Genomic DNA, 27,810 nt, shown 5'->3' with positions numbered 1-27,810 from the left:
GACATTTACCAGCCAAGGAGATTGGTCTCAGGAGAAACCAAACCTGCCAACACCTTGATCTCGGATTTTCAGTTCCCAGAACTGCCAGAAAAGACATTTCTGTTATTCAAACCACCCAGTCTGTGGTATTTATTACAGCAGCCCTAGAAAACTACAACAGCCCTTCGGAAGCCTCCCTATGTCATGACACGGAAATGTAGGAACAACTACTGAGCGTTTCTATTACCTACTCTTTTTGTTTTTGTTTGTTTCTTTATACATTTCTTCTTTTTTCCTCCTTTTACTTTTCTTCCCACTTCTCTTTTACCCTACGCTTTAGCTCCAGGTAGAACTTCATGTGAGAGAAGAAATTTTCAGGGTTTATTTGAAGGAGGAAGGAAGAAGAAAGCCACATTAATACATTCCCATTCCCAGCCTCTCCTCTTACCCACTCCCCATTCCAACCGGGGCTGGGAAGGGTACCTATACTCAGAAAAGTTGAGAAAAAACACTAGGTTTTCTAGTTGTATTTATTTTGGATCACATCCTTTTTAATTTCTATATTTGTGAACATTTTATAATTTGACAGTGCATATGAATAAAATGCTTTGGAAAACATTTTAATCAATCATTCACAGAAACATGAACTATGCTGCGTTTTCTCCACAGAATTACTTAATTTGGGGCATCTAAATCTCTTAGTTTGGAGATGAGCAAGAAAACACATAATGAAGCTTCTCAGAAGACATGTCACTTGTAACTTGAGAGTTGACATTATATTTGTCTTCAAGATGGAAATAACACCTTTCCCATGAGAGATGTACACAGGAATAATTAGATCATCTTTGTAAAGTGTCTGAGAACATTTCAAGGTAATGATTATCATGGTAGTTATCATTATTTCCCTCCATTTAAGATTGTTACTGTGTTTCTCCAAAATTATTTGTTTAGTCAACATGCTGGGTCCGAAGGTTACATTCTAGGTTTTTAAAAACAAAAATTAATTTTGCCCTCTGAAATTACCTTCATGATCAGTTAATGCAAAATGTGTGTGTGTGTGTGTGTGTGTGTGTGTGTGTGTGTGTGTGTGACAGAGAGCGAGTTCTTCCTGTAGGCTTCCAATATCACAAAGAATCTTACATGTTGTAATGCGTAAGTCTGGAATGGGAAGCCCATCTGCTTTTATAACATTTGAAAGGAAAAGTGGCCTCCCATCCTTTTCTCCCAGTGAGATTCTCTGGGATCTCACTGCTCTTTATAAATTTTAATCTCCAACTCAGACATCACTTAAATATTAAAAATGACCACGGACTGCCATGCATGATGCACAACTACCCTGTCTTGGGAAAGGACAAAGAAATATTATGTTCATCCATCACCATCTGGACTACACTTAAAAGTCTGTTCTTTCTTTGGGAAGAGTAGTGAAACATTAAAAAATCCTAGGAGCATCTTTTATGTGACAGCAAAGATGATGGTAGTATGCCTGTTCTGTGGTTGTGGATGTTCACCAGCCTAGGGTTCCTGGAGGCTACGTAATTCTTCCAAGTCCCTTCTCTGTGTTAGAAAAGAAAGACACGTTGGTGGGTTTGCTTTTACAGAATATCGAGTAAATTCCTCATATCTCAGAATCTTTCTTTTCAGCTAATGGAAAATAACCTATATTTGATTAATCCTTCCTAGTGCCTTTTAAATGGCTTCCCTGATACACATGGGACTTTTAAAATATAACTACAAAAATAACCAAATCATTAAAAATGCAGATAGTGCACAGGGCGTCAGTTCAGCTATTGATGTAATAGTACTTGCACCGTTCCAGTTCGGAAGCATGAGAGCAACGGCATCATCAGCATGACTGACCGTGAAAGACAAACCCCTGGGCTTGGCACATATCTTTTAAAGTAAACAGGGGTTTCTTTACATCTCTGTCTCTACCTGCTCAGGGCTTGGATTCAGGGAGAGCTCTGAGAACCAGAAAAAGAGACTGCTGGAAGGTAATGGACACTTGGGTCAGAAGGCTTAAGTCTCTATAGTTCTGACAGCTTGTTTTGGGGCAAGACACTTAAATTTCCCGAGCCTCAGTTGCTCACCTGTCAAATGAGTTTCCTAACTCCCACCTTCCAGAGCTGTTGTGGGGACTGGAAGAAGAAATGCTCAAGTCCTTTATAAAACGGTATGCCTCTTTATAGACAAATGTGCCATATTCCATTATTGTTACTTGTCTGAAGGAAGGCAGTAAATGTGAGTATCCTGATTTCACTGAATCTATATTCTGTTCGAATGAGCCATTATCATTCATTTCCCCAAGCTGCTTGCTTTTAAGAAAAGAAAGAAAGAAAAACAGGAAGGGAACCTGGTGGGGTGTCTCTTAAGTGACAGGCACTGAGCTAAATTCTTTCACATACCTGATCTTATTTCATCCTTAAAATAACCCTACAACGTGGGCATTATTAATCCCATTATACATATGAAGATTCTGAAGTTCAGAGAATTTATGTGACTTGCTAAAATAATCTCACATAGAATTTAAGTGACTGACTTGACATTTGCTCTAACAGTCCAGGGAAAATTTTACTATAGAAAATGCCTTATGGAAGAAAGTTGGGGAGTTTAGTATCACATATTGATTCAAAGTTTGAGTCAGAGTTTTTTTAATGCCTGGTGTTATACAGATACAATGGTACCTTTTTTTTTTTTTCTAGGAATGTGAAAATATGAGGTGCCATAATTAGTATTTGTATTCTAATACTTTCTAGATATGATTTTTTGGGTGGTTTATTTCTTTGGCAGAGCCAGCCATAAGCTCTTTCTCAGATCCCTGGGGACCAAGAAAACATGGGAAATTAAAAGATCAGGTAAAAGCAGGGGATCGTGGTGTGACTGTTTTGGAACCTCTATTTTTTCTATTTAAACATTTGTTTAAAATTGTATCCTATACATTTGAGATTAACAATGTCATGTTATGGGATATATTTAGATAGTAAAATTATTATAGGGAGGCAAATTAACATCTATCATCTCATCTAGGTACTTTTTCCTGTGACAAGAGCAGTCGAAGTCTACTTATTTAACAAACATTTCTAATACAATTTCATTAGCTTTAGTCCCCATGTGGTCCATTCCATCTCTAAACATGTTCATCCTTCCTATCTGCTATTTTGTGTCCTATGACCTATGATTCTCATTGCCTCCGGGAACACTTGCCCACAGTAAGATGGTAACCACTGCTTCATTCTCTATCTCGGTGTATTTGAGCTCTTTTCAAACATACATATTCCACATACAAGTGAGACCATGCAATATTTTTCTTTCTGTGTCTGGCTTATTTCACTTGGCATAATGTCCTCCAGGCCCATCCAAGTTGTGGCAAGTGGCAGAATCTCCTTTGTTAAGGTTGAATCATAAGGAATCTCTCCCTTAGAGTATGACAAGTTCTTACTTCCGTTTCTGGTTGCCAAAGGTCAACCATCCAGTTCTGAATCAACATCCTGGTTTGTCTCTAGCTTATCACCCTTGAATTTGGGAAAGTGGCCTGAATCCTCACAAGTCTGTATGTAAAGCAGTCTGGAAAATGTATGCTGCTGTTCATCTGTGGATGTGTCTGACTTGCAGTTCTTTCCGGGCACTCAATAGGCTTTATCCTCCAGAATTATGACTTTTTTTGCAACCTGACATACAGTAATTACAAATCAAATTCTACTCTCCTGTTATATATTTCTGTTTCTCTTTGCTTTAAAGGTTCTGAGAGAATCATAAAGTATAAACGATGAAAGACCTTAGCAATCAGCTAAGAAAAATAAAACTGAGAATGGTGATTCAGTTGATACATTTTTGTTCCCTAGTTTGCATCTGTGTATATCTGTTGTGTATGTGTGAGAAACTGTGCATGCATGTGACACCATAAGGGCCAGCGGTTTTTACTGTTTTGCCCATAAAATGATCTGAAACTTCTTTTCTCTTTCTTTTCCCTTTTACATGCTATTACCTTATGTCTAGTGAGAAAACAATTATCATCTCTTCCCACTCTTAATGGCCTCTGCCACTAAATTCAGTAACACAAAGATTCCCAAACAAGAGTTTATCTCTTTTTTTTTTTTTTTTTTGGTATTTTGGAGATGTGCAATAAACATTTCTCTATAACTTAATTGGTGGGAAGTACTTAGCATATTCTCTGATGCAAAGTAGATGATGTAAACAACTTTTCTTCTAAGTATATTGAAAGACACTTCCTATCAAAGACAGCTCAAAAAACAATTGGTTTGAATTCCTAGATCTATGAGTTGCCAGTGCACAGAAGAAAATGTAGGCATTTTCTTCTACCAACTGAAACGTGGGTTTTAGAAAATACCTGAACTTAAAGCTTCAGGAGGCTTTTGGACTATGCCAAGGTCAACCCCTGCTTAATGTGAATTTCTTTAAAAATTCTCTGCCAGATGGTTACTTATGCCACTTCTGAGAGTTTCGGCTATTAGGGAACTCATAATCTCAATCCAGGTTTAGAGTCTCTGGCAGTCAGCTTGGGCGGTTAGGTTCTACTCATTTGTCCAGGCCCCATTCCCTAGGCCAGTGGTCCCCAAACTTCTTGGCACCGGTGACTGGTTTTCTGGAAGACAATTCTGATGGTTTGGGGGTGATTCAAGTGCATTACATGTACTGTGCACTTTATTTCTATTATTATTATGTACTCACCATAATGTGGAATCAGTGGGAACCTGGAGCTTGTTTTCTGGCAACTGGATGGTCCCATCTTTGGGTGATGGGAGACAGTGAAAGTTCATCAGGCATTAGAGTCTCATAAGGAGTGCACAACCTAGATCCCTCGCATTGGATATCAATACTATTGTACATAAAATCTGGGTATTTGTAACTTGGACTACTGGACTGTTCTTGAATGGAGAAGACACTATACAGGCTCCATTAGCCATCCCTACCTGCTTCTTCCAAGCCACAGCTAATCTGTGGGCCATCCTGCTACTACTTAAGGGGTTTGGGCCAGGTGATGTGTGACAGTATTGGAAAGGGCCTCAAGAAGGCAACTCACTGTCTATTAATAACTTTTAAACCTGGCTGAAATGAATGAATATCTAGATGAAATCATCCACGAAGAACAGAATGCTTACCAGCTTAAGCCATTATGGTCTTTGCTGGGATGGTAACATAGCACAAGAAATATTTAATGTGACAGAAATATTTCTCAGCAAATGTAGCCACTGTCAAAATGAAAAATGGATTCACTAAGGAGTTCTAGCTCCATGCAAGTTTGATTATTACCAAAATGAATCTGTTTAAAGCTGAAAACTGATTGGTGTCTCTTGTTCCTAAAAAAATTCCGCTATATGAATTGAATGTTCCTAATTAATTACAGTTTAACATAATTAGTCATGTGTGTTTTTGCCCCAAGCTTGGTTGTTTATAAAATAACTCCACGTTAGGGTAAGAATCTTATCTTGAAATTCAGAGTGTTCTCTTACCCTTTACTAATTGTAGGATTGACAGAATTCCAAGCTCCTGAAATAGAGAAACATTCCCTGTATACTTGAATAGCTAAGAAACAAGGCTTTGTCGAGTAGAATTGATACTCAGCAAGTATAGATACCACCTGCCAGTTTAGATGGTTTAGTTACAGTGGGTAGTATGTGGGCACACCAGGTTCTAAGACTGGCCTGAGGACTCTGATAACACTTCGTAAATATCAGCAGCTGTGTCTAAATTAGCCTCCTGTAGTGTGGGAAGTTGAGTCTTGAAGCAACTGTTTGGGCAGTGATAACCCTGTAATTTTCAACAAACATATAAATGTTATGTCCTAGAAAATGTTAACATGTATATAAAGGGTAGATGTATACCCAGGGCTGCTCCTCATGCAGAGGGGCATAAACACCGCCCAGAGCCTCTTAAGATGCTGCTGTGATTCATCTATGAATTCAGGTTCACTTACTGAGTGTTACTTTTATGCATGTAGGTAAAAGTGTACATCCCACTTAGTCTTTATCCTCCCAGGAGCCTGCTGCAGTAGGTATTATTTTCTCTGTTTTAGAGATGAAGAATCTGAGGCTCAGAGAATTTAAATGACTTGCTTATGAGATCTAAAACTCTATCACCTCGCTACAATTACATGACCCATTGTTTCCATAGAGAAAAGTCTCTGCAGTTTGTACAGCAAAAATTCATTCTGATAAAATGTAAGCTCATTTAGCATTGTTTTATGAAAAGTGTAACTGGGAAATACCTCTCCTCCTTAAATTAACTCTCTGGATATGATATAATACACAAAATATTATAGTGCTCTTTCAGAGAATGAATGGTTGGCTCAGTTTTATTCTTCCTAGAATTTTATTTAAAAAAATACATCTTTAGGCAAATCCTCTATTCATGATTTATTTCAGCCCCGTTGGGAAGTGGGATTCTCCTCATTTTGGTGGCAAACATCTGTCTCTCTGGGGAGCAAACAGAAAGGACTCTGGCTCTTCAGCAATGACAATAACAGTCTCATAACTCTTTGCCTGATCTCAGGATCACCTGAATGGACTCTGTTCTGAATATAGGGTTTGAAAGTTGATGTTCCAGCAAAGTGGTGATGCAAATTGAGTGACAGTCTAATGATGACTTCAGTTTGCACAATACAAAGTGATGGCAGTTGCTCAAGGCACCCCTCATCTGCCTGTTCCTCTTTCCTTCTTTCTGTTGTGATTTTTAATGAGATCTCAGTAAACAGGGCCCTCCACTGACCGTAAGGTCCCATGATTTACTTGTTCTTGGTCACTTCATAGATTCTGTGTGCCTCAGTTTCTCCTTCTGGAAAATGGGCATAGCCAAAAACAACTTTCTCTTTTGTGCTATTGAAAAGGTATAAACAAGACTTTTAAGAGAAGTTATATGCTTACATATAGTCAATAGTATATGCTTATATACATACAAATAGTTATATGCTTGTGTATTTTTAAGAGAAGTTATATGCTTACATGTAGTAAACTTAGTTTTGGTTTGAGGGAAATTAGTTGATTAGTGGAATTCAGATGGAGAATCTCCTTCCCTCACTGTGGGTGAACACTTCTTTTAGAGGGTAGGTAGGCTAAGGTGGGAACTGAAAATCTTGTTTGTCTGCTGTGGCTTTCTTGTCTCTCATAAATAGTACACAACACGCATCATGATGTTGTGATGTTTTTCTTCAATATCAACCATCTGGAAAATCTCTCTTTCCCTCCTATTATCAATAAGTCAGTGGCCTATCTTTTTTATTTGGTCAAGGCCTGGTGCATATTCTATTAAGTCTATAGGTTTGAACCCTAACATATTTTGGGTCACTGTTTTGCACCTCAAGCCCAGGCTGAACCCCTAACCTGGAACTCTAGGAAATCTTCAAAGGGAATGGGGTGGTTGGAAGACTGACTTTCTTAGTGCCACTCATTTCTTTAGTAAGTATTTATTGCTAACTTGTGTGTCAGGCACAGTTCTTGGTATTGCAAATGCAGAAAAATAAGATCCCCAATCTCATGGAATTTCCATTCTGGCAAGGGGAGACAGGAATCAAAGTAAACAAATAACAAATATAATAATTTCAGATATTGATATGAGCTATGAATACAATGAAATCCGGTGACTGGGAGGGTGAGAAACCCCTCTGAGCAGTTGATACGTTGAGCTAAGCAGTTGAGCTAAGACTTTAGTGAGGAGAAATAACCAGGTATGGAGGGAAAGTATTCCATGCGGAGAAAATAGCTCATGCACTATTGTTTAGGGAACGGAAATATGCCTATGTTCTACTGGCATTAAACTTTGGGAGGCAAGTGTGACAAGATGGAAAGAGGATTGACTTGGGAATCCACCCTCATGGGTCAGGGTGAGAATCCCAACTTCTGTTTCTCCATTTCTCGTAAATGGGTTCATGAGTAGCTACTGCACCAGGCTGCTGTGGGGCTTGTGTGGATACGAAACAACTATTCACCAATTGCGAGACCATTCTCTCACTCAGTGCTGCTAAGGTGTTGGCCAGGAAAGCTTCAGTCTTTGCTTTGTCTAATACTAAGGCATCACATCACCAAGAAGCCCACTGGTCAGTAGGTAACATCAGGGGGCAGACATGGAGTGTCTGATAGTGAAGGCATTGGTTCTACAACTCCAGAAGAAAAATGAGCAATGCTATATGGTGCAGCAGGAGCCCTGGGTTCTAAAACAGTCTCTCCGTGATCTTGGAGGAGACCCCTCTCTCTGTTCTCAGGTTCTTATTTGTTTAAAAAAAAAAAAAAGAAAAGGCAAGGGGGGGTTAGAATCACAGCTCCTTTCCAGCTCGTTGCCAGGATTCTAAGATGCTCTGTGTAACAGGCCATAAGACACAACACCCAGCCAGACCTGACTAGGTAAAGGCAAGGCAAGGGAGAAGCATGGGGTGGGATGTATGTGCCAAGGTTTGTTCAGGCGAGTGGCTTTTCATTGCAGGAGTTGGAAAGACAAGGTCTTTATCAAGAGAGCAGACTGTGAACAGCAAGAAGTAATGCTGCCAGTCATTTTTATGTGGCTTCTCTCTGCCTATGGAGAGTGCTTGTACGTGGTGGAGGGTGACTATGTTTTCTCCTTCCACTTCTTTGGATTAGGCTGCAGTGTTTCCCCTACTGAAAACAGTATACGAAGGCTCCCGACTGGGGATGAAAAGTCCCCTCATGCATTGATTTGCAAGCAACAACTAAAACTGTATTCACATTGCAGTAGCCCATGCCAACAAAAGAGCTCTTGGACCCAGTGATGGTGCATTGTTTGCAGAGCAGAGCTGCTGCCGCCCCAGACAAAGCCACATTAGACACGACTTCGGGCTTACAAATAAGAGTGCTGAATCATTCTGGAACCCTTCAATATGGTGTTTTCCTCAAGATTTTATAATACGCAATTTAAGAGAAGAACAGCCCAACGAGCCAATATTCTTTTCAGAAATATCAGCTAAAGCATATCCAGGGGCCAGAAAATAATTGCTTTTTTTCTCCCACCCTCTCGTGCTCCCACCTGTGTTTCTGGCCTGCCTTGTTCTGGAAGTGGAAATTGTAGCTACCTGATTCAACATTTTCTCCTGCTACTGCTGCATTTTTAGATCGATAGATATCCTAAATCTGCTCTGCTCACCTACTAGTATGTCCCTAGAATATCTCCCATAAGTAGTTTCTCTCTGGAACTTACTCTCTTTCTTCTTACTCATGCCCTCTGCTTTTCCTCTTAGGATCATAATTATCAACTACATAACAGTGAAATTTTACTAGGAATACTTAAGAACATTGACAGAAAATGTCATTTTATATTGGCATGTGCAATTTGCACATACACAGATAAATATATCTTACGTGTACATATATGTGAATGTTCACATCTCCATGTCAAGTGATATGAAGTTTGACATAGAGAAAACAAATGTCTCAAACTTCTTTTGAAACATGGCATGTGTATGTGTGTGTATGGATTTATGTAGATTGTTCTCTAGATCAGACACAGTATGATGATGTCTTTTAATCCAGTTATGTAGGGATTGGAAAACTTTAATTCACAAATAAATGTATTCATTCTTTATAAAACAAAGACACAGGATTGCCAAGCCCACCTTATTGCCAAGCACTGTCTTAGGTGTTAGAGAAATAGTGATGAAAAGGGCAGATTTGCTGCTGTTGTTTTTTTTTTTCAAATTTACATTCTTCCTATGTCTAAGAGGACTTGAGCAGATCTGTACCTATTAATAGAGCATAAGATATTTTAAGACAAAAATAGGACAAAAAAAAGTCTGAAGCAGAAATAAAGGATGCTTTTAGTCACCTGAGTTGACTGAATTTTGAACACGTAGATTAAAAAAAAAAAAAAAAGGCTATGCTTTCCAATGGCCAAAGCAATTTAGAAACCATTGAATTATATAGTTATGATCTTCCAGTTGCAAGATGACAAAAATTAATTTTCTAGGGGAAAAAAGCTTCTCTTTAGATTAGGAATTTATCATGTTTTCTTTAAAGTTTAGTGAGTGGCATTGTGAGGTTTTATAAAAGATAAAATACTAGCTTTCAAATATTATACATTAAAGGTAAAAATTAAAATTACAGATAAGTTATACTCCAATGAGGGCAGTTTTAAAAGAGGCTCTGATAAGAACTTTAAGATTTACTTTGTGATATCCAATTCTAATCAAGGATGAAGGGCTACTGAATTCACTTAACGTGACCATTAAACAGTATGTTTTAAGCATCAAATGTCTTAAGTGACATATTGTGAAGTCAGTATAATTAAACATGTATTTAACATGTATTCTAAGGTAGGTATTGCATCTTGATTAAAGTTAGAGCCCTAAATTTCTTTCTTTTTATTAATAAAAAGGAAATTCTTTATTGGGGGCAAGACATTCACAGAAAGCATGTATTGTTTGAAAGGTACCTGAATCTTTCATATCACTCTCTTACATAAATTCTGGTGAAGCAAACAACCTTCCAATATATAGCTGTTTATATGCAATGAATACAGGTTAGAAAAACCTCCAACATAGTAAAACAACAGATAAATAGAGTTAATGTGAGGCAGAAGAACAGGCATGAGACCTGTGGTTTGGATACTACCTCTGCAGGTTTTTTTTTTTTTTTTTTTTTTGGAGACAGAGTCTTGCTCCATTGCCCAGGCTGGAGTGCAGTGGCATGATTTCAGCTCACTGCAGCCTCCGCCTTCTAGGTTCAAGTGATTCTTGTGCTTCAGCCTCCCTAGTAGCTGGGATTTCAGGTGTGCACCACCACGCCCGGCTAATTTTATTTATTTATATTTTTTGGTAGAGACAGGGTTTTGCCATGTTGACCAGGCTGGTCTTGAACTCCTGGCCTCAAGTGATCTGCCAGTCTCAGCCTCCCAGAGTGCTGCGATTACAAGTGTGAGCCACTGCACCTGACCTCCTCTGCGGTTTTGAATAAGATGGGTCTACCAAGAAGTGCAGGGTGGCAGCTTGGGTGGGACACTCAGCAAGAGCTGGATGTGTAATAATTAAATAGAAGCCAGGCATGGTGGTGCTTGCCTGTAGTCCCAGCTACTCATGAGGGTGACATGAGAGGATCACTTGAGCCCAGGAGTTCAAGGGTACAGTGAGCTATGACATGCCACTATGATGTGCCACTGCAGTCCAGCCCGGGCAACAGAGGAGACACCATCTTTTTTAAAAAAATAGAAGAGAGACTCTCCCTGAGATTTCAAATTTCCATTTTGTCAGTACATTTCAAACTGAGTAAATGTCCTAAATGAAATGAACTAGCTTACATTTTTAAAAAAATTATTTATAAGGATGAATTGGATAATTTAAAGATGCCTGTGAGGTAAAATAATTAGTAATTTGTGTGATAAATTAGAACTGTACATTTCAACTAGCAGTTACACGGAAAGCAAGTTGGCATTTTATTTATGGCAATGAAGGGTCCTTTAAGAGACCCTTTAGTATTTCCATGTCCCAAAGACAACTCACAAGGTCATCTCTTCTAATCCTATTAACTCACAGGGGAGGTTAGAGGTCTTGTCCAGAGCCGCATATCTAACTGGTGGCTCTTTGACCATTGAATTCAAGTATCTAGAGAAGACAAAGATTCCAACAAAGAATTTAAACACTTTGTCATCCATGTTATATGCACTGTCTATCACAGAGAATGGGAATATTTTAGCTCTACACTGCAACAAGGAATAAAAGCTAAGTTGGATGGCAGCAGTGTTGTTCATATCTCCTGTTGGTTTCAAATAATTGCTACTTGACCTTTGTTCCTACTTTTTTTCAAGCATGCCAGTGATTCTAAGCATGAAACAACCTACCTAGATAACTAATAATATCACAGAAAAAGACCAGGAGCTTGGAGAAAAGGCTGGGCATTGATTCCATTTTGTTTCATAAGACCTGACACAATTTCTAGCTCCAGATATAAATACAATTCCTACATCACAAAAACAATTTGGAAGTCCCTCTGCATTCTTTATGATGGGATTTAGTCTGGGTTTTCTAGGAAATCCAGTAATGGAGCCTACCTGCTTTCTAGGACTGATTCTCTTCTTCCTGATCTTTCTGCACTTCTGTCCCAGGCTTGCACACTCATTTCCAAACCCTTACCTTCCCCATGTGTAACTGAGATTAAAAGACTTGTTAACTTCATCCCTTTTGTCCTGAATTAACTCATCTGAAATGTGAGCTCTTGAGACCTAAACTAAAGTTGTAAGAGGAATACCTAGGATCAAGTTGAAAGCCTACTGGCATTGGACTCACAATGATGGGGTTTCATATTCCAGCTAACCACTTGCTAGTTGTGTGACCCTACACAAGTTATGTAACCACTCTGGGCCTCAGGATCCACTGTTGTAACCTTTGGGAAAAACAACATAGCTCAGAATATAGCTGGGAAAAACAGAAATAATGCCTACAAAGTACCAGTCATGTCATAGAAGCCAAATGGTAACATTATTTAAGCAAAAAGTGAGTCAGAGTTTTTTTTTTTTTTTTTTTTTTTTTTTTGAGACGGAGTCTTGCTCTGTTGCCCAGGCTGGAGTGCCGTGGTGCAGTCTCAGTTCACTGCAAGCTCTGCCTCCTGGGTTCACGCCATTCTGCCTCAGCCTCCCAAGTAGCTGGGACTACAGGTACCCGCCACCATGCCTGGCTAATTTTTTGTATTTTTAGTAGAGACGGGGTTTCAACTTGTTAGCCAGGATGGTCTCGATCTCCTGACTTCATGATCCATCCACCTCGGCTTCCCAAAGTGCTGGGATTACAGGCGTGAGCCATGGTGCTCGGCCCTAGCAGAACTTTTAACTGCTTAAATTGGATTTTCAGATGACCTAAGGTTATCACAAGGGTTAAGTAATGAGAATATTGCCCATAGTAATGATGTTCAATAACAGACGAGATGCTGAAAAGACTCCTGCTTAGACCAGATTTCATGGCAATCCCTTGAAACTCATTTGAGGTACCATTTTTATTAAGAGTTTTAGAGTAGATTAGTCTTCAGGCTGCCAATTAGTCAAGTGAATTATTGTCCGGGGACCACTGAGTTGACAGTATATTAAATAATTTAATTGAGGATATTAATCCACAGAGCATGCGTGGATGGACCGATAACAGAAGCATCCTTTAAACTGAACTAGTGTTCATATTGGACTGGTGGGCTAAGGTGACATGCCTCTACTTATTATTTATTTAGCTGGAACTGGGTCACTTTAATTTGCTGTAAAGTGTAGTGAGTGTGGACAGGTCAGCTGCATGCACCAGCTGGGCCTCGTGTTGAATATCTTCCCTTGTATTGTAGAAGATTCCACTGGCGTTCCTGAGTTCCAATTATGTAACAGGAAGATACGCACTTCTGAATCATCATCATCTCACTTGGCTTTCTTTGAGGCTAAACTTTGACTCTCCTCTCATCCCATTCCTTCCAGAAGAACAGAAGTGAAGTGTATGCTGCTATTGTGCTGAATATTTAGTTTAGGCAAGTCAGGGCATGGGCAAAGTGTGCTTTTCCATTGTCAAAATCAGACGGGCCATGAAGCACAATCCCCATCAAGGCTACTGCAGGACTATAATGGGCATCAACAGAGCTCCCACGTTTCAGTATTGGATGGTATCTTAGAGCTAAACTAGTCCAAATCCCTCCTTTTCCTGATGATGAAACCAAAAATCAGAAATGTTAAATTCTTTGCCAAGGTTATACAGTTGGTAAGTGACAAAACCAAGACTGCTGGACTTTTTTGGGGGGTTCACTTTTGAGTATTCTTTCATTATAAAGATGCCAATGCATACTATGTCTGATATGCAAATGAATATGTCAAAAGTAAAACAATTTCAGGAAACTCTTTAATGCTGGATATTTAATATTAGGTAAAAGAGGGAGGTGTGTGTTGACTTCAAAGAATGTCACAAATTACTAGGCAGGAGAAGCCTATTGGTGCACCTAGGAAAACAAATTCTTCCCTTTGTTGTTTAGGGAACTGACTGGCATTGTCCCCAAGGAACTTATGTACTAGACTATAAGGAGACCCAACAAATACTGAGGAAAAAAATCCTTTCTATTTCAAGCTGCAGCTCCAATATCCAAACAAATGCCTACTATATAATGTGAATGTGAATGTCTATGTATGTGTATTTTGTGTATCCGTGTACCTGATTTGTGTGTATTTGTATGTGTGTGTCTGTATTCATGTGTGTTTGCACAATGCATGCATGTCTCTGTACCTGTGTATACATGGGTTCTACATGTGTGTTTGTGCATGTGTGTTCACTCAGGCCTCAGGCACAGCAAGCAAGTGCACCCTTCATGCCGGAGAGCCTGTTGGGCTGATTTTTTTCCCTGGCACTGCCCCTTAACAGTTTTCCTTCTTGAGCAAGTAGTTACATCGTTTTTCTGAATCTCAGTGTTCTTATCTATAAAATGAAAGAAAGAAGTTAACCAGTGTGTTTTTAGTCCCATAGCCATTTCAGTGATTAAATTGAATTAACTGCATTTGCACAAAATTTGGTAATATTTTATTATAGGTTCTATAATAGATTTGCCTCCCAAACAACCAACTTTGGTATTTCCATGTACAGATGGCCTTTGTGAAAATGCACACTGTTTAAATTGATCCTTATGGCAGCTCCATGAATGAAGCACAGTTATCTCTACCTTACATACGAGTAAACTGAGATCTTGAGTTGTAGTAATCTTCCTGGAGTCGCCCAGGGAGGTTTTGGAGGACAGGAACACAAACCTACATCTGTCTCTAAAGCCAGCCTTGCAGTCATTCTCTCCTTTGCCTCACCTCTGCCCAAAGCTGTTGTGAAGAACAATACGGTGGTCGTGGAACTGGCATCTGCATCCTGGTTCCCTTTATCCAGCTAATGTTTGCCCTTTTCTCTGACACACCTATTTCCCTTGATATCTATCTCAGCTGGCACACAATTTTTTAAAGTCAACCCACCATTCTGCCCTGGTAGAAGGAGAGAGATTTGGGAACAATTCAAACTGGACAGTGAATGCAGGCTTCGTGGAGAAGGGCATATTGCTGGCACATCTTAACAGCACCTCATGGTACGGGACTTGCCTTGCAAGCCTTTGACAGCCATTGAACTGCAGAACCCACTGCTCCTAGTGTTCAACCCAGGAAGAAACAGAAGGAGAACTGCCAGGATGTAACTGCTTAATCCCTTCCTAATCTCTGGATTCTCATAAATCCTTTAACTCTTCAACTATGGAATTATAAGAACCGGGTTTGCAGAATCATTATGGTCATAGGAAGCCCAAGTACTGAGCTATGAAATTCGGAAAAAGCAGAGGGCCAAGAAGATTGCCACAGGGTTGACTTTGAAACCAGTTTGAATACAATTACTGAGAAAGAAAAGCAAACCCCTATTTACAAAATTATTATTTTTGTTTAGTGAGATATATTGAATCAATTTTGTACAGAAAATTGCAAAGGAACCTCTCAGAGCCCTTTAAAAGCAATTTAATATTTGTAATAAGGCAAATATTTCTGACTCTCAACTATTTAGCCATGAAATTTTAAAATCCAATGAAAGTCTGACTTCAATAAATGCTGCTTTACAAATTTTATTGCCTATGTAATAGCCTAAAAATACTGACATTCTTTAGACACTTGAATTTAATCATAATAACAAATAATGAACTTTTAAAACTGCCCTTCATGTAACTGAGTATAATTTGGTGCTTTTAAAACATGGGTTTGTTTTTCTGGTATGTCGTCTCTCAAAATTGTAAATAAGGTCGATTTACCCGGCAGCCTGAGAATTTCTAAGCAATTGTGCCTTATTTCCAAGCAGTCTTTTAGAAACATAAAGCACAATATATTGTATGACAAGAAGACTTGAGAGGCTTCGCATCTCAGTTATTAACAATTCTTCAAAAGATCTAGGCAGGAGTTAGTGCCATCGTGAAATGATGACACCATGGCCGCAGGTAATGTGATGTGGCCAGTCCCTCTGTGAGAGTAGGGAGCAGTTTTCCTCATTTTGGAATTTCCTTCTTTCTAAAGGGCAGTAGATAGCACACTGGACTAGTCTTCATTAGATATAGGATCTGAGCTATGTTCTAAGGACATGTTGCCTGTCTCAGACTCAGATTCTTCCTCAGTAAGATAATGATAATTATAGCGTTAAAAGGATTTCATGAAACACAACATATGAAAGTGTTTGCAAGTCGAAATCTACCTCTTTGAAGTAAGGCAGCATTAACATCTTTATAGTTGTTTCTCTGTATACCTATTCTCACCAGAATCACATACATGACACTGGCCTTGTTGGCAGCATAATCCCACTCACTGTTTAAAGCTTCCCTTTTCTATTGCTGTAGACTGGTCATAAAATGTTTCCTTGTTCTTGAGAGTCACAGAACTCTGTGAATGAACCAGAGTAAACCACTCCACTGCTAGAAAAGCAAATTTGGCCTAATATGTCTATTGATGGGGTCATCTCGGCCATCTCTCTGAAATTGCAGACCCTATGCGTATTTCCTGTTCCCCTCCACAGCTCTGCTTTCCTCCATGACAAACTTATCATCATAAATACACTTTATTTTAATGTATCTATCTGATTTACTGTATCCTCCAGTAGACTGTAAGCTCCACTTGGGCGGGGGTATTTGTTTCATTGGCTGTCATGTGCCTTGCACCAAGAACAATAGTTGACATAGAAAAACGAAGGAATGATGACCAGCTTATGGTTGTTATACAGATGCTCATATACCTGCAGCTAAGAAAACCTAGAAATTATTAGAAATGGTTCACTATAAGGCTTAGGATGCTTTTAATGTTTCAATTCTAACATGTCAAGGCCCATAAAAGAGTTTATTTTTAATATTTTCTACTATTGGCTTCGTCAGCAGTTTCTTATTCTAGCGATTTTTGTCTGCTTAGTTCTGTGAAGAGGGAGTATAGTTCATGCCTCACATATTAATCTTAGATTTATAGAAAAACATAAGAAATAAAAGGGAGTTTACCCCTCCTTCTATTAGAGCTTATATGCAAATTCCAAATCCACTCTCCTGAGCAGTTACCCACGATTTAATATTCATAAATTCCCACTGTATACTCAGTTGCAAGAAACCAAAGCAAGATTATAAACAGCACTAATAACAAACAGGCATAAAACTTTTACTACCCTCTGTTCCCACAGCACTTGGGAGATGTGTCAAATTACCCTGTGGAAGACTGGAAAGAGGGAGTTGGGGTAGAAATCATGGCCCATATGATAGTGATGCAGTTTCCAAATTTTACAGCGTGGGAATCACTACGTATTTAGGAAACTCTACCTTTGTTAATTAGTTGCAACTGCAGAAGATGAGCCTGCAGGGATCTTTAAAGAGAGCCAGTGTAGATGGAGCAGAAGAACAGGGAAAAAAAAAATCTGAAGACAGCATTGCTTTCATGAATCTTTAAGAGGGACTTTCCTCTATTGTTATACAATCACACAAATAATGGACAGGGTTTGACAATACAGGAAGAGGACACTTCTCTCTGTATTTAATTCCCTCAGGTTTCTGACTACTTGAGTTTGAAAAACACATCATTTTGTAGGATCTTCCTAAATAAAACTCTGTACTTTGCTTGTGCAAAAAGAAACAGAATGTAATTCTATTTCTATTTCTAGAGCCAGTGCAAACATGTATTTGTTAAATGTTGTTGAAGAGAGTGTAAAATGATGCAGATGGTCGTGGTCAAGTGTCTTAATGTCTTCCCCTTCCACCTAGGATTTTGCTGCTTTCTTCTTGATCTTCACTTGGCCACCTTTGCGCTGCTTACAGGAAATTTTCCAGACAAAGCCTAGTGATTGGCTATTCATGAATTAGAGACACAAAACGCTTTAAATTTATCTTGTCTATTTCCAGAGAGAAAGATGCAATATAGATGGAGAAAAATGTCATGTTTGAAGACATTTGCTTCATCTAGATAGTCAATTTAGTCTTTAAAATGTGCATACATGTAACAAATACACTTATTTCTCTCTTAATTTTGCCATGGAAGCCCTTTGGTGCTTTGCCATAGACCAAGTAGTCACAGTAGGAAAACTCAGCTCAGACTGGTCAGTTGTAATTTATAATATGCAGAGAAAGGCACTCACCAGCACTGACAGTGATAGCTTCAATGAACTGTTCTCTCCAGCTGTTTGTCCCAACCACAAGGGCCAGGTTTGTCTTCTTAATGAGTTTGTCCACGGTACTCTAGAAAGGTTGAAAAGAATAATATAATAAATGCTAGGTTTGTTAAGGCCTCAGGAAATCTAAGACCTTGTTGATTTTGAAACTCCAGAGTTATATAAAGGGTAGCAGATGTTAGGCTCAGAACAACAGTATTGACATCAAACACTGTTATGATTATGCAAACAAGCATGGTCTTTAGTTGGAAACATTCTGAAATGGAAACTTCTTTGTAGCAAATACAAGTCTCCTTCACTGACTAATGAAGAATAGCCTCAGTGTTTAGAATAGCAGAGGCTGCAAAAGCCCATCCATCCCCCCAAATGCTTTACCAACTTGCTTCTCTACTGGTTTCATCAGTAGTGTTTCATCTGCAATTGAATTAATATATGCTCTATTCAGCACTACATATCTGCGAATAGCCGGCGAAGTGACAAACACATTATGAAACCAAGAAATATCACTATTGTTTTTTGTTTATCAATGAAATGTAGCCAGATAATGGAGTCTCCAGGTTGCCTGCTGCATGGTCATTAATAAATGGATTTTTCTCTGGGTACTATTTTGTCAGCCTCTTGCCTGTTAGAGAATCCCATGTTTACCCTATTCCTATTGCAAACAAGAATAGACAAAAAGACAAGAAGAAAAGATCAGTTCTTATGGTTTAGGGCACATTGCAGTTTACCTTGCCCTAAATCTACCCTGCTTTACTGGCACTGTGCTGCATACCCCTTATTTTTCTTTGGAACTTTTTAAGCACCTTGTTTTGTACAATCAGCACTCTCTAGCTTTCTAAATTCAGTTGATGTAACAACAGGAGCAGCCAAACGTTCACTAGAAAACTAAGTAAGCAGATGCACTGAAAGCACTACCACAGTCATGGCAACTACAGGGAGAAGGGTCATTTCCAAGACACTAAGGCTGTTCTTCCCAAGAAACTACCACAGTGACTAGTCTACCAAACACCCACACTTACTGTCAGAGCATCCTCGAATTTCCACTAATTGCAAAGAGGCAGAAAACACATTATTTGCCATAGGTCAAAATCTGTATGTGTTTTATGCAATGTACCTGAGTTGACTGTGGTTTAAGAGAGCACATTTTCAGTTAACTGGGATTAAGCAAAATGCTATCCAAAGGGCTTGTATTAAGGCCAAAGCCAAATCATAATATCAAGTATGTTTGCTCAATAAGAGTCATTGGAACAGACTTGAAACATTGAGACGATAATAAGCATGAAAGGGCCCATCTCCAGCTGGCTCACTCTGTATTCATGACATTATTCTTGGCTGAATTGTATGTCCTTAGGGTGATGAGCTTTCGGCTTCTAGCTTTGTGTCTAGAACTGCTGGTGCCCCTGATAACAGCTGTAACCATCACTGCTTTTGGCCACCATAACTTGAAGCACATAATCAGCATCCGTCTTTCCTCTCTCAACTCAGCCACATCTCATCAAGTACTCTGACCATCCTCATTGATACAAATTCAAAGTGCCTTGTAGAATGTAGTAAGAAATGACCTCCATTTTTCCTTATGTAATGGAAACTTGGGACAGTTCTCTCCAAAGAGGCACTCTTGGTGCTGAATCCATGACGGAGTATCCCATCACCTGGGAAACACACAATTGAACAGATAAACTTCTCTAACATTGAACACAGACTTTCCGCAAGAAATAGCTGCTAAAGAACAACTTTTTAAGATAAACTAAACTTCTATGTGTAAAACCCAGGGTAGATTTTAAACTGTAGTTCATGTTAACCCTGGGGGATTATAGTATAGCCAGGGTTCTTCCTAGGACTTAATTTGTGTATGTATCCTTCCTTGACCTATGGGAAAAATGGGAGTGAATAAAGATATAGTTCAGACACCTGAACTTGGACACTATTGTCTGTATTTACCTAGGAGGTTCCTGAATGCTAGTGACCAGTTTTTCACTGCACTAGATTTTCAAAGGCTTGTGAAAACCTCACCCTCAGCCATGGGTGTTACTAAAACCAGGTCCTCAGTCACACCATCGTAAACAAGAACTCAGTGGGTAAAGAAGAGTGGGCCATTGTAAGGTATCACCCAGATTTGGGTCTCTAGCACAGTTCTGGGAGCTCTGAGTAAGTTCTTTAAAATACCTATGTTCTAGTAAAAGAAATTTCTAATAATATAAAATCAAAGCTGATACTTAAGGGCAGTTCTAAAACATGCCGCTAACATGCCCTATAGGTATTAATGGTAACTACACTGATGAACTTTGAAGAGATGACAGGAAATAGTCTATGGAAGCTATCCTACAAGTATAAGTACCCCAAGCAACTGGTTTCATGTAGAGACTCGGGGGACTTTCAAATGGTCAGATCATTGTAGTGGTTACCAGAAAGGACTTTGGACCCAAAAAAGCTTTGCTGCCTGGAAGACTGTGCCCTGCCTTATTTAACTTAATGCTTCTTATAGGAAGTCACTATGATTGCTCTTCCTGTCATGGGTGCATGGAAGGGGAAGGTTGGGGATTATCCCATAAGGGAGAGAACACACAATTCCCCAGGATAACCCAGGCAAAGGGCAGGGGCAAGCTTGCTTCAGGAATACCAACCCCTAGAATCTCTACTGCAGAAAATGGCACCAGGCTCTCTGATTCCAAATGAAAAGAAGGTGAATGAGGAAGAGTGAGGTTGAACACACGGAGAAAAGATGAGTAGATGGATCACCAGAAATGGACAGTCAGATTCCCGGACTTCTGGAATTGCAGGGAACTTGTGCACATTCCAGGCATGGTTGTGCACCAAGCCAAGTTCTGTGTCATACGGTGGGGGTCTAATGATTGGGATCTGCCTAGAAAGCATTGGTTCCAGTGTTTACCCCCCGACCCCCTCCTCCGATGGAAATGTGTGAAAGAAGAGTTAACAGATAGATTCTCAGTGGCCTAAAGTTTAATTGCATTTTTATCTTAAAATATTCCACTTTAATTTCAAAGACATTTTGTTTTCCACCTGTCTCCTATCAGGCACCTCCGTTTGTGAACTAAATTAAAAAATAATTAATGGATCCAGCTAAAGGAAAAGAGGGGACTATTATGAGAAGTCCAGATAAAATCTGAAACTTCTAAATTGGTGGTCTGATTCTCTCTTTTGAAACCTTCATTCTGGTGTTTCAAACAGGAACAGTGTCTGCTTTTGAAAAGTAAGCAGGTAAAATACTGCTGTGCTCTGGGTTTGTAATTCTGGAAAGCAAGAGAGGGGATGCACCTTTCATATCCCACTGCAGAACTAAGGTGTTTCTCCCCCTATGGTCTTCCCAGATGCTAGAACCATGTAGGGGAGAAATGATGGGAGGGGACACAGGGACAGAGGGAGCAGCTAAGTAAGGATCAACAGGAAATTTCACTTCAAAGTCTTAAGCTCCATCTCGAGACCCACACATTCAACTTCTGCAAAAATGACTTTTATCATCTAGAGAACTGGGAATCCAATTTCATCAGCTCAACTGTAAACTCTGGTTGCAGGCACTATACCTTCGGTATATTGACTGTACTAAATGTGCTTGGATCTGAAGAGGATGATTACATATAAATGAGAGCTTGTCAATGGGATGTTCCATAGGGAGACATTACTATCCCCATCCAAAACAAACTCCCCTCCCCTAATTTTCAGCAGTGTGTGAATGCCTTGCTCTGACAGATTTATTAGCATTTTGAAATAGAAGTTGGTTTCTTCCACACATAACAATCTCTTAGGATCCACCTTTGCATCTTCCTTGCTATCCCCTCAGATTAAACCTTCCCTTTGGGGCACCTCTGATCTTGTGCAGTCATGGATGCCTCCTGCTGGGCCCTGGTTCTGATGCTGTTTGGTTTACAGGACTCCTTGGTTCCTGACTAACTCTATAATTCCAATTTGGCTCCAAAGGCTCTCAATTCATGAGCCTGTTCCTGAAATTACATCTACCATTCTTTCCAGATGGACCTTATAGCTTCGGCCAACACCATGAACAGTTTCTGTCCCAAGATGAGCCTGGCTCCTGGTGGGCAGTGTTGGTGAACACACCTTGAATTCATAGGATTCTTCAATGATCACTTCCAACTTGGTGTGCTCTCCCAGGATGGGGCGTCCCATTTCTGCAATGCGTCTCTCCTCTTCCTCTTTGCTGGTCAGTGGCTGCTTGTCATCATATTCATCTGTGAAACGGGAGTATCAGAGAGTAAGCACTGTGTTCTATTTCATTTGAAAATCCCTGGATCCTGCCATAGGAAAGCCAAGGGGGAAGGAAGCCCTAATGACCTATTAAAGCGCCCTGGGTGAGGTCATGATGCTGGAGGGAAGAGCCGGACAGACACTTGGCATGTAAGGCAGCATATCACTGTGACAGCAAGTGATTATAATAATGTCTCACAATCTAAGCTCATGCAAAAGTGCAATTGAGGAAAAGTAATGTATGGGGTATGTCACTGAGAAAAGACTCTGCCTGTATGTTGTCTATGTTAAGGGAGTCACCCAGCTGTTCCCTGTGACGCTGGCTCAGTTGGCTGTTTGTACACATTCTTTCAGGACGTGACCACAAGGAAACACAATTGAAAGTGCTAGAGTGACCCTGAGAGATGGTGGAGTCTGGCCTCTTCCTCTCTACTTTCTAGGGACAATGGAAAATGCCTGAGGTCCAAAGAGATGGGGAATAGGAAATTCTGACTTTAGCCTCCCTCTTGCCAAGAGACCCTGTTGCAAGTTAAACAGCAAAACATCCATTGCATGTTTCTGTGGGATGCTTGGGCTCCAGTGCTGCTTCTATCTGGTGCAAAGCCAAAATTTGTTAGGAAAACCTTGTCCATGTTAATCTTAAAGTAAACAGGGAGGGTGAGGGTGAGGCCTTTCGGGAGTTAAAATACTCACTGACCATGTGAGCATAATTATTTCCAGAACCACCATGTAGCTTACAGTCCAGGAGAGGATAGTGGGTGCTGAGAAAATGTTAATGGTTCCAGGAGCCCATTAATGAGGGGAAGCTCACAGTTGGCTCTCTCTGTGTGAAGGTCATTAGGATAAATCCCAGACTGAAAAGGCCATGCACATAAGAAGGACAAACACTGGTCCTATAATTACCCTTATCCTTTAGGCCTAGAATGCTGAAACTAGACAAGCTACTACTTCTTAGATTTAAGTGGAAGGAACATTGTCTCCAATGAAACAGTGTCAGTGATATGGAAAGACCTCAGCCCTGATGGCCTCATTTCTAGGACCTCTGGACAAAGTGTCTCCAACAGGGGGCTGTTGACTGAAGAGACATCCAATAAAAGGGATGTTTGGTCCTGGCTTCCTGCCTGGTGCACTCAAACATTAGCTTCTGTAGAAGTCCATACCTCCCATTACCTCCAAAGACCCATGGCCTCGGACTGTGCTATGGTGGCTCCATTATTGCTTTAGCAACTGGTGCAGGGAATGGTTCCTCCTAGGCTAGCTGCTCACTGAGGGCAGGGAGCGAATGGGCTAGAGGCACTGCCAGCATTTACTATTTCAAAGGTCAAAACCAAAAGGCAAAAGCGGAATGTAGCATATTGATTAATTCTTTAGTATATATTTTATAGTGTCTTCCTAAAAGCCCATTTTAAAATCTGCTTTCCTAGCCTCAGCGATTACAGGACACCAAAGAAATTAGACAAAGACTAAAAATAAATGATTTTGGATGGCCAGAAGCTGCTGAATGTTAGCAGAGGCAAAGGAGAGGGACAAGGATAAAAGTGGTAATATTTTTTTATAGTAGGATTGGGAAGTTACGACACAAGGGAGGGCAAAGGGTTCTGGTTCTCCAAGATTTGTCCTTGCAAAATTATGTGTGTCTAGTCAAGAGAGTTGACTGAGATACATGAAGTGCAATTTACCCAGCACTGAAATTAATAATTTTGATTACCACTGCTTTCTGATCCTTGAACCCAGGATAATGTTATTGGTAGTTTTCGTAGCAGTAGTTTATGCTAGCATCTTTGTTCGAACCTTTGACTGAACATGGATGAGTTGAAGACTTACACAGAACAAGAATGGTTTTCTCAGAAGGAATATTGCAACTTGGACATCTATTTAAACTGAAGCTATTGGGGGAGAATATTTATTACAGCCTTCTTTTTGTAGTTTACTTATAAATGACAAGTTGCTTTTAATGGGACTCAAGGCAATCTGCATAGAAAAAAATAGAGAAATTACAAAACAAAGGTGATATGGTAGCATTGTTAAGTGTGGCATTTCTCAAAACTGAATTGGTTTTGATCGTGGTATTAAATAACTGGACGTGGATTAAGTAAATGAAGTCAAATCATACAGTGAGTGAAAAGGTTCTTTCTTTTCCAAAAATCCTTCAGTCCTTCTGATCAGGAAGAAATGCTTAATTTGGTGCTCTTATGTCTGTAACTAGTTTCTAATATCTGGACTTGTACCTTTTAAGATAGATAGTCACAATAGTTCTCAGGTATAGAGCATTTGCCATTATCTAGCTACAATTTAATAACTTTTGTTCCATTGTAAATTTTTTTTTAAATTTTACTTTCTATTTGTGGCAAATGATACTAGTTTTCCTGTGTTAGTGAATTAAAGTTTTCTTTTAAAAACAAACTTAGTGGCCAGGCACGGTGGCTTACGCCTGTAATCTCAGCACTTTGGGAGGCCGAGGTGGGCGGATCATGAGGTCAGCAGATCGAGACCATCCCATCCTGGCTCACACAGTGAAACCCCGTCTCTACTAAAAATACAAAAAAAAAAAAAAAAAAAAAAAAAAAAAAAAAACTAGCCGGGCGTGATGGCGGGCACCTGTAGTCCCAGCTACTCTGAAGGCTGAGGCAGGAGAATGGCGTGAACCAGGGAGGTGGAGCTTGCAGTGAGCCGAGATCCCACCACTGCACTCCAGCCTGGGCGACAGAGCGAGACTCAGTAAAAAAAAACCAAAAAAAACCAAAAACAACAACAAACTTAGTAAAGTATAAACATGAGGCAATTTTAAAAATTACATTAAGTAAATAGGATAGTTAGTATGCAACCAAAGTGGTATGGGAATGACAAAAATTAAGGATATATGATGTTAACTTATTTCATATTAACCTAAAAAACAGTAAGGCACACTGTTTCTATCATTTGCTACACTCTTGCTTCAAAGGGACTTGGATTTCTTAATTCCACACTTTTATCCCTTTGTGTATTCACCTGGAAAAGCTTCACAATTTTCATTTGGTTAAATCTTACTTATCTTTCAAAACCCCACCACTTCTGGTATGAAATAACTCCCTAATGATGAGTGAGGAGATTTAAGAACTACCACTCTAACCTTATATTAATTCCTTAATATTCGTTGCATGTATAAAGCATGGACATTTTCATATACTGTTTTTTAAATTTTTAATTATCTTTACATATAAATATCCAGCACATAAACTCACTGAGATAGAACAGTAAGTTTCGTTTTGCTTTGAACCGTCCTTGCATCCTCTGGCACCTGTTACACTATATGGAATATAGTAGGTGCTCAGTAAGTATTTGCTGTGTGACTCTCCACCTCACTGTTAATAAAGCCTCTTAGTTGCTCGACCTATAAAAAAAGGATCCTTTTTTCATTGAGCACATGTCATTGTACTCCATACCTTGTCAGCAGTTCCCCCTCTACTTTCCAGGAACTTATGATGTAATAGGGACAGGAATATACGATGGACAACTTCTAGGCATGATAAGGACTAGGGGACCAGGGTTGGGGAACAACTCAGTTGGCCTAAAGAGAGTCAGGGAAGGAAGCCTTCCTTCCCTTAAGGAAGCTTCAGGAAAGAGGAGTTATCTGAAGTTGACCTTGAAGCACATATAGAAGATTGCCTGGTGAAGGTGATGGTAAGGATGGCTAGGAGGTGGTGGAATGAGGAGGTTCATTTCAGGCAGAGAGAAATCAAAGTACAATGGTATAGGGTCATGGAAGGGTCAGGGACGTTTTGACTTAAGTATTATAAACTTTTATTTATATGTAACTGAGAAATGGCAGCTGTATAGATTATATTATTGCTCTACAGTTATACTGATAAATTTAAATTTATGGTCTCGATTTTTGACTGGTAAAAATGAGAGCTAAGTCTAGTTTTTAACAGAACTGTTTTCTGTCTTTAGATACTTTCTGTTGAATAGGGAAATGGTTTAACAGCATTTGTAAAATTTTAATCATCTATTTTGTTTCCTTTTCTCTTTGAGCATTAGATCAAAAGCGGATCATTTTACTATGGTTGAGGTCAGTTTCATTTCTTTACTTCTGCAGAGTGACATAACATGCTGTGGTTTCAGTTTTGCTTCTCAGATGGAAAATATACTCTTTCTCCTCCTGAGTGTACATGCACACTTTTAAAATTCGCCATATTTTATTGAGAAGTTGGGAATAGATTACATAACATCATAGTCTTAACCAATCCAAACAACTTTTGATCAAATGCATAATTAACAGCTACTGTTAAAATCAATACTGACAGGACATAAAACAATCCTAGAGTAGAATCACCAGTGGGGGAATCTCCCTTCTCTTGAGTAATTGATTTCGCAAACAATAGCAAATAATGAAAGCTCATAGGTACCTGGCATCTGGGAAAAGCAGCATTTTGAGAAAGCTGTTTCTAATGCTCTCTGGTTCAAGCTGCATTTTGAAGCAGTGTCAGTGTAAGAGATGAAGCGCTGGGAGTGTGAAAACAAAACAACCCGTAAGGTCCATCTCATTATCAAGATCTTTACCTCAGGGGACACTGCTGAGAGTCTTTAACGGAGTCACATTTTAAAACTGTACAAACAATGTAGAATTTAGAGAAGCGTACAAGGCCAGTGGTGGGACAATTTGCTCCAGATCATTTTGATCCTCCACTCAGAACTAGCCTGACAAGTCAGAAAGCAGAGGTCTCTCTAGACAATTTTTAGCACGTGGCTGGCCTCTTTGATTGGAGGCTAAAGTGACTGATGATATAGACCCAAATATCATCTCTAATGATGATATTTGGGCTCTAAAACTATAATAGATCTGGGACAGCTGTGTAATCCTCTAGTCACCCTGTCAATGTCATTGATTTCCCCTATGGAGAAACCCCACAGATGTACTATCATCTGTGCATATCTGGCTAACACCATGTTGCCTGGGGGCAGCAAGGGCAGCTCTGGGAAGAAATGCAGCTCAGCTTTAAAAGAAACTTCATGGTTGGGCACTGTGACTCATTCCTGTAATCCTAACACTTTGTGAGGCAGAGGCGGGTGGATTGCTTGAGTCCAGGAGTTCCAGACCAGCCTGGGCCACATGGTGAGACCCCATCTCTACAAAAAGTACAAAAAGTAGCTGGGCATGGTGGTGCACACCTATAGTCCTAGCTACTCAGGAGGCTGAGGTGCAAGCATCCCTTGGGCCCAGGAGGTTGAAGCTGCAGTGGGCTGTGACTGATTCCACCATTGCACTCCAGGTTGAGTGACAGAGAGAATCCCCATCTCTGATAAAATAAAGAAACTTCATTATACTTGGGATAAAAACTGATGTGTGAGATGAAATATTTGCAAGAAATCTGGAATATATTGAAACTCGGGAGAGAGAGGCCATGGGATCAGTCTTCTCTGCAGGCCGATGCTGGCCCCTCCTCAGTGCTCCTTTTCTGCCCTCACATGGTTGTGTTTTGTTGTGATCCACCGTACCACTGGCTGCCAGAGAAGCTGCAGCAATATTT

General features: G+C 39.7%; 1 protein-coding gene across 29 annotated transcripts in view; it reads right to left on the bottom strand.

Moving 5' to 3' along the window:
* Window positions 1–27,810, bottom strand: part of SLC8A1 (solute carrier family 8 member A1) — a 395,108-nt gene that overhangs the window by 29,725 nt on the left and 337,573 nt on the right. For all 29 annotated transcript variants that reach the window (XM_065527144.1, XM_015433734.3, XM_015433735.3 and 26 more), the window contains 2 exons: window positions 22,157–22,287; window positions 18,050–18,149 (listed from right to left, as the gene is read on the bottom strand). In XM_065527144.1, the coding sequence (XP_065383216.1) occupies window positions 18,050–18,149; window positions 22,157–22,287 (231 nt within the window). The remainder of the gene's footprint in view (window positions 1–18,049; window positions 18,150–22,156; window positions 22,288–27,810) is intronic.

Source organism: Macaca fascicularis, chromosome 13 (assembly GCF_037993035.2).
Source record: "Macaca fascicularis isolate 582-1 chromosome 13, T2T-MFA8v1.1".
NCBI lineage: Eukaryota > Metazoa > Chordata > Mammalia > Primates > Cercopithecidae > Macaca > Macaca fascicularis.
The sequence above is the reverse complement of the archived record's forward strand: the minus strand, read 5'-3'. Positions and strand labels throughout refer to the sequence as shown.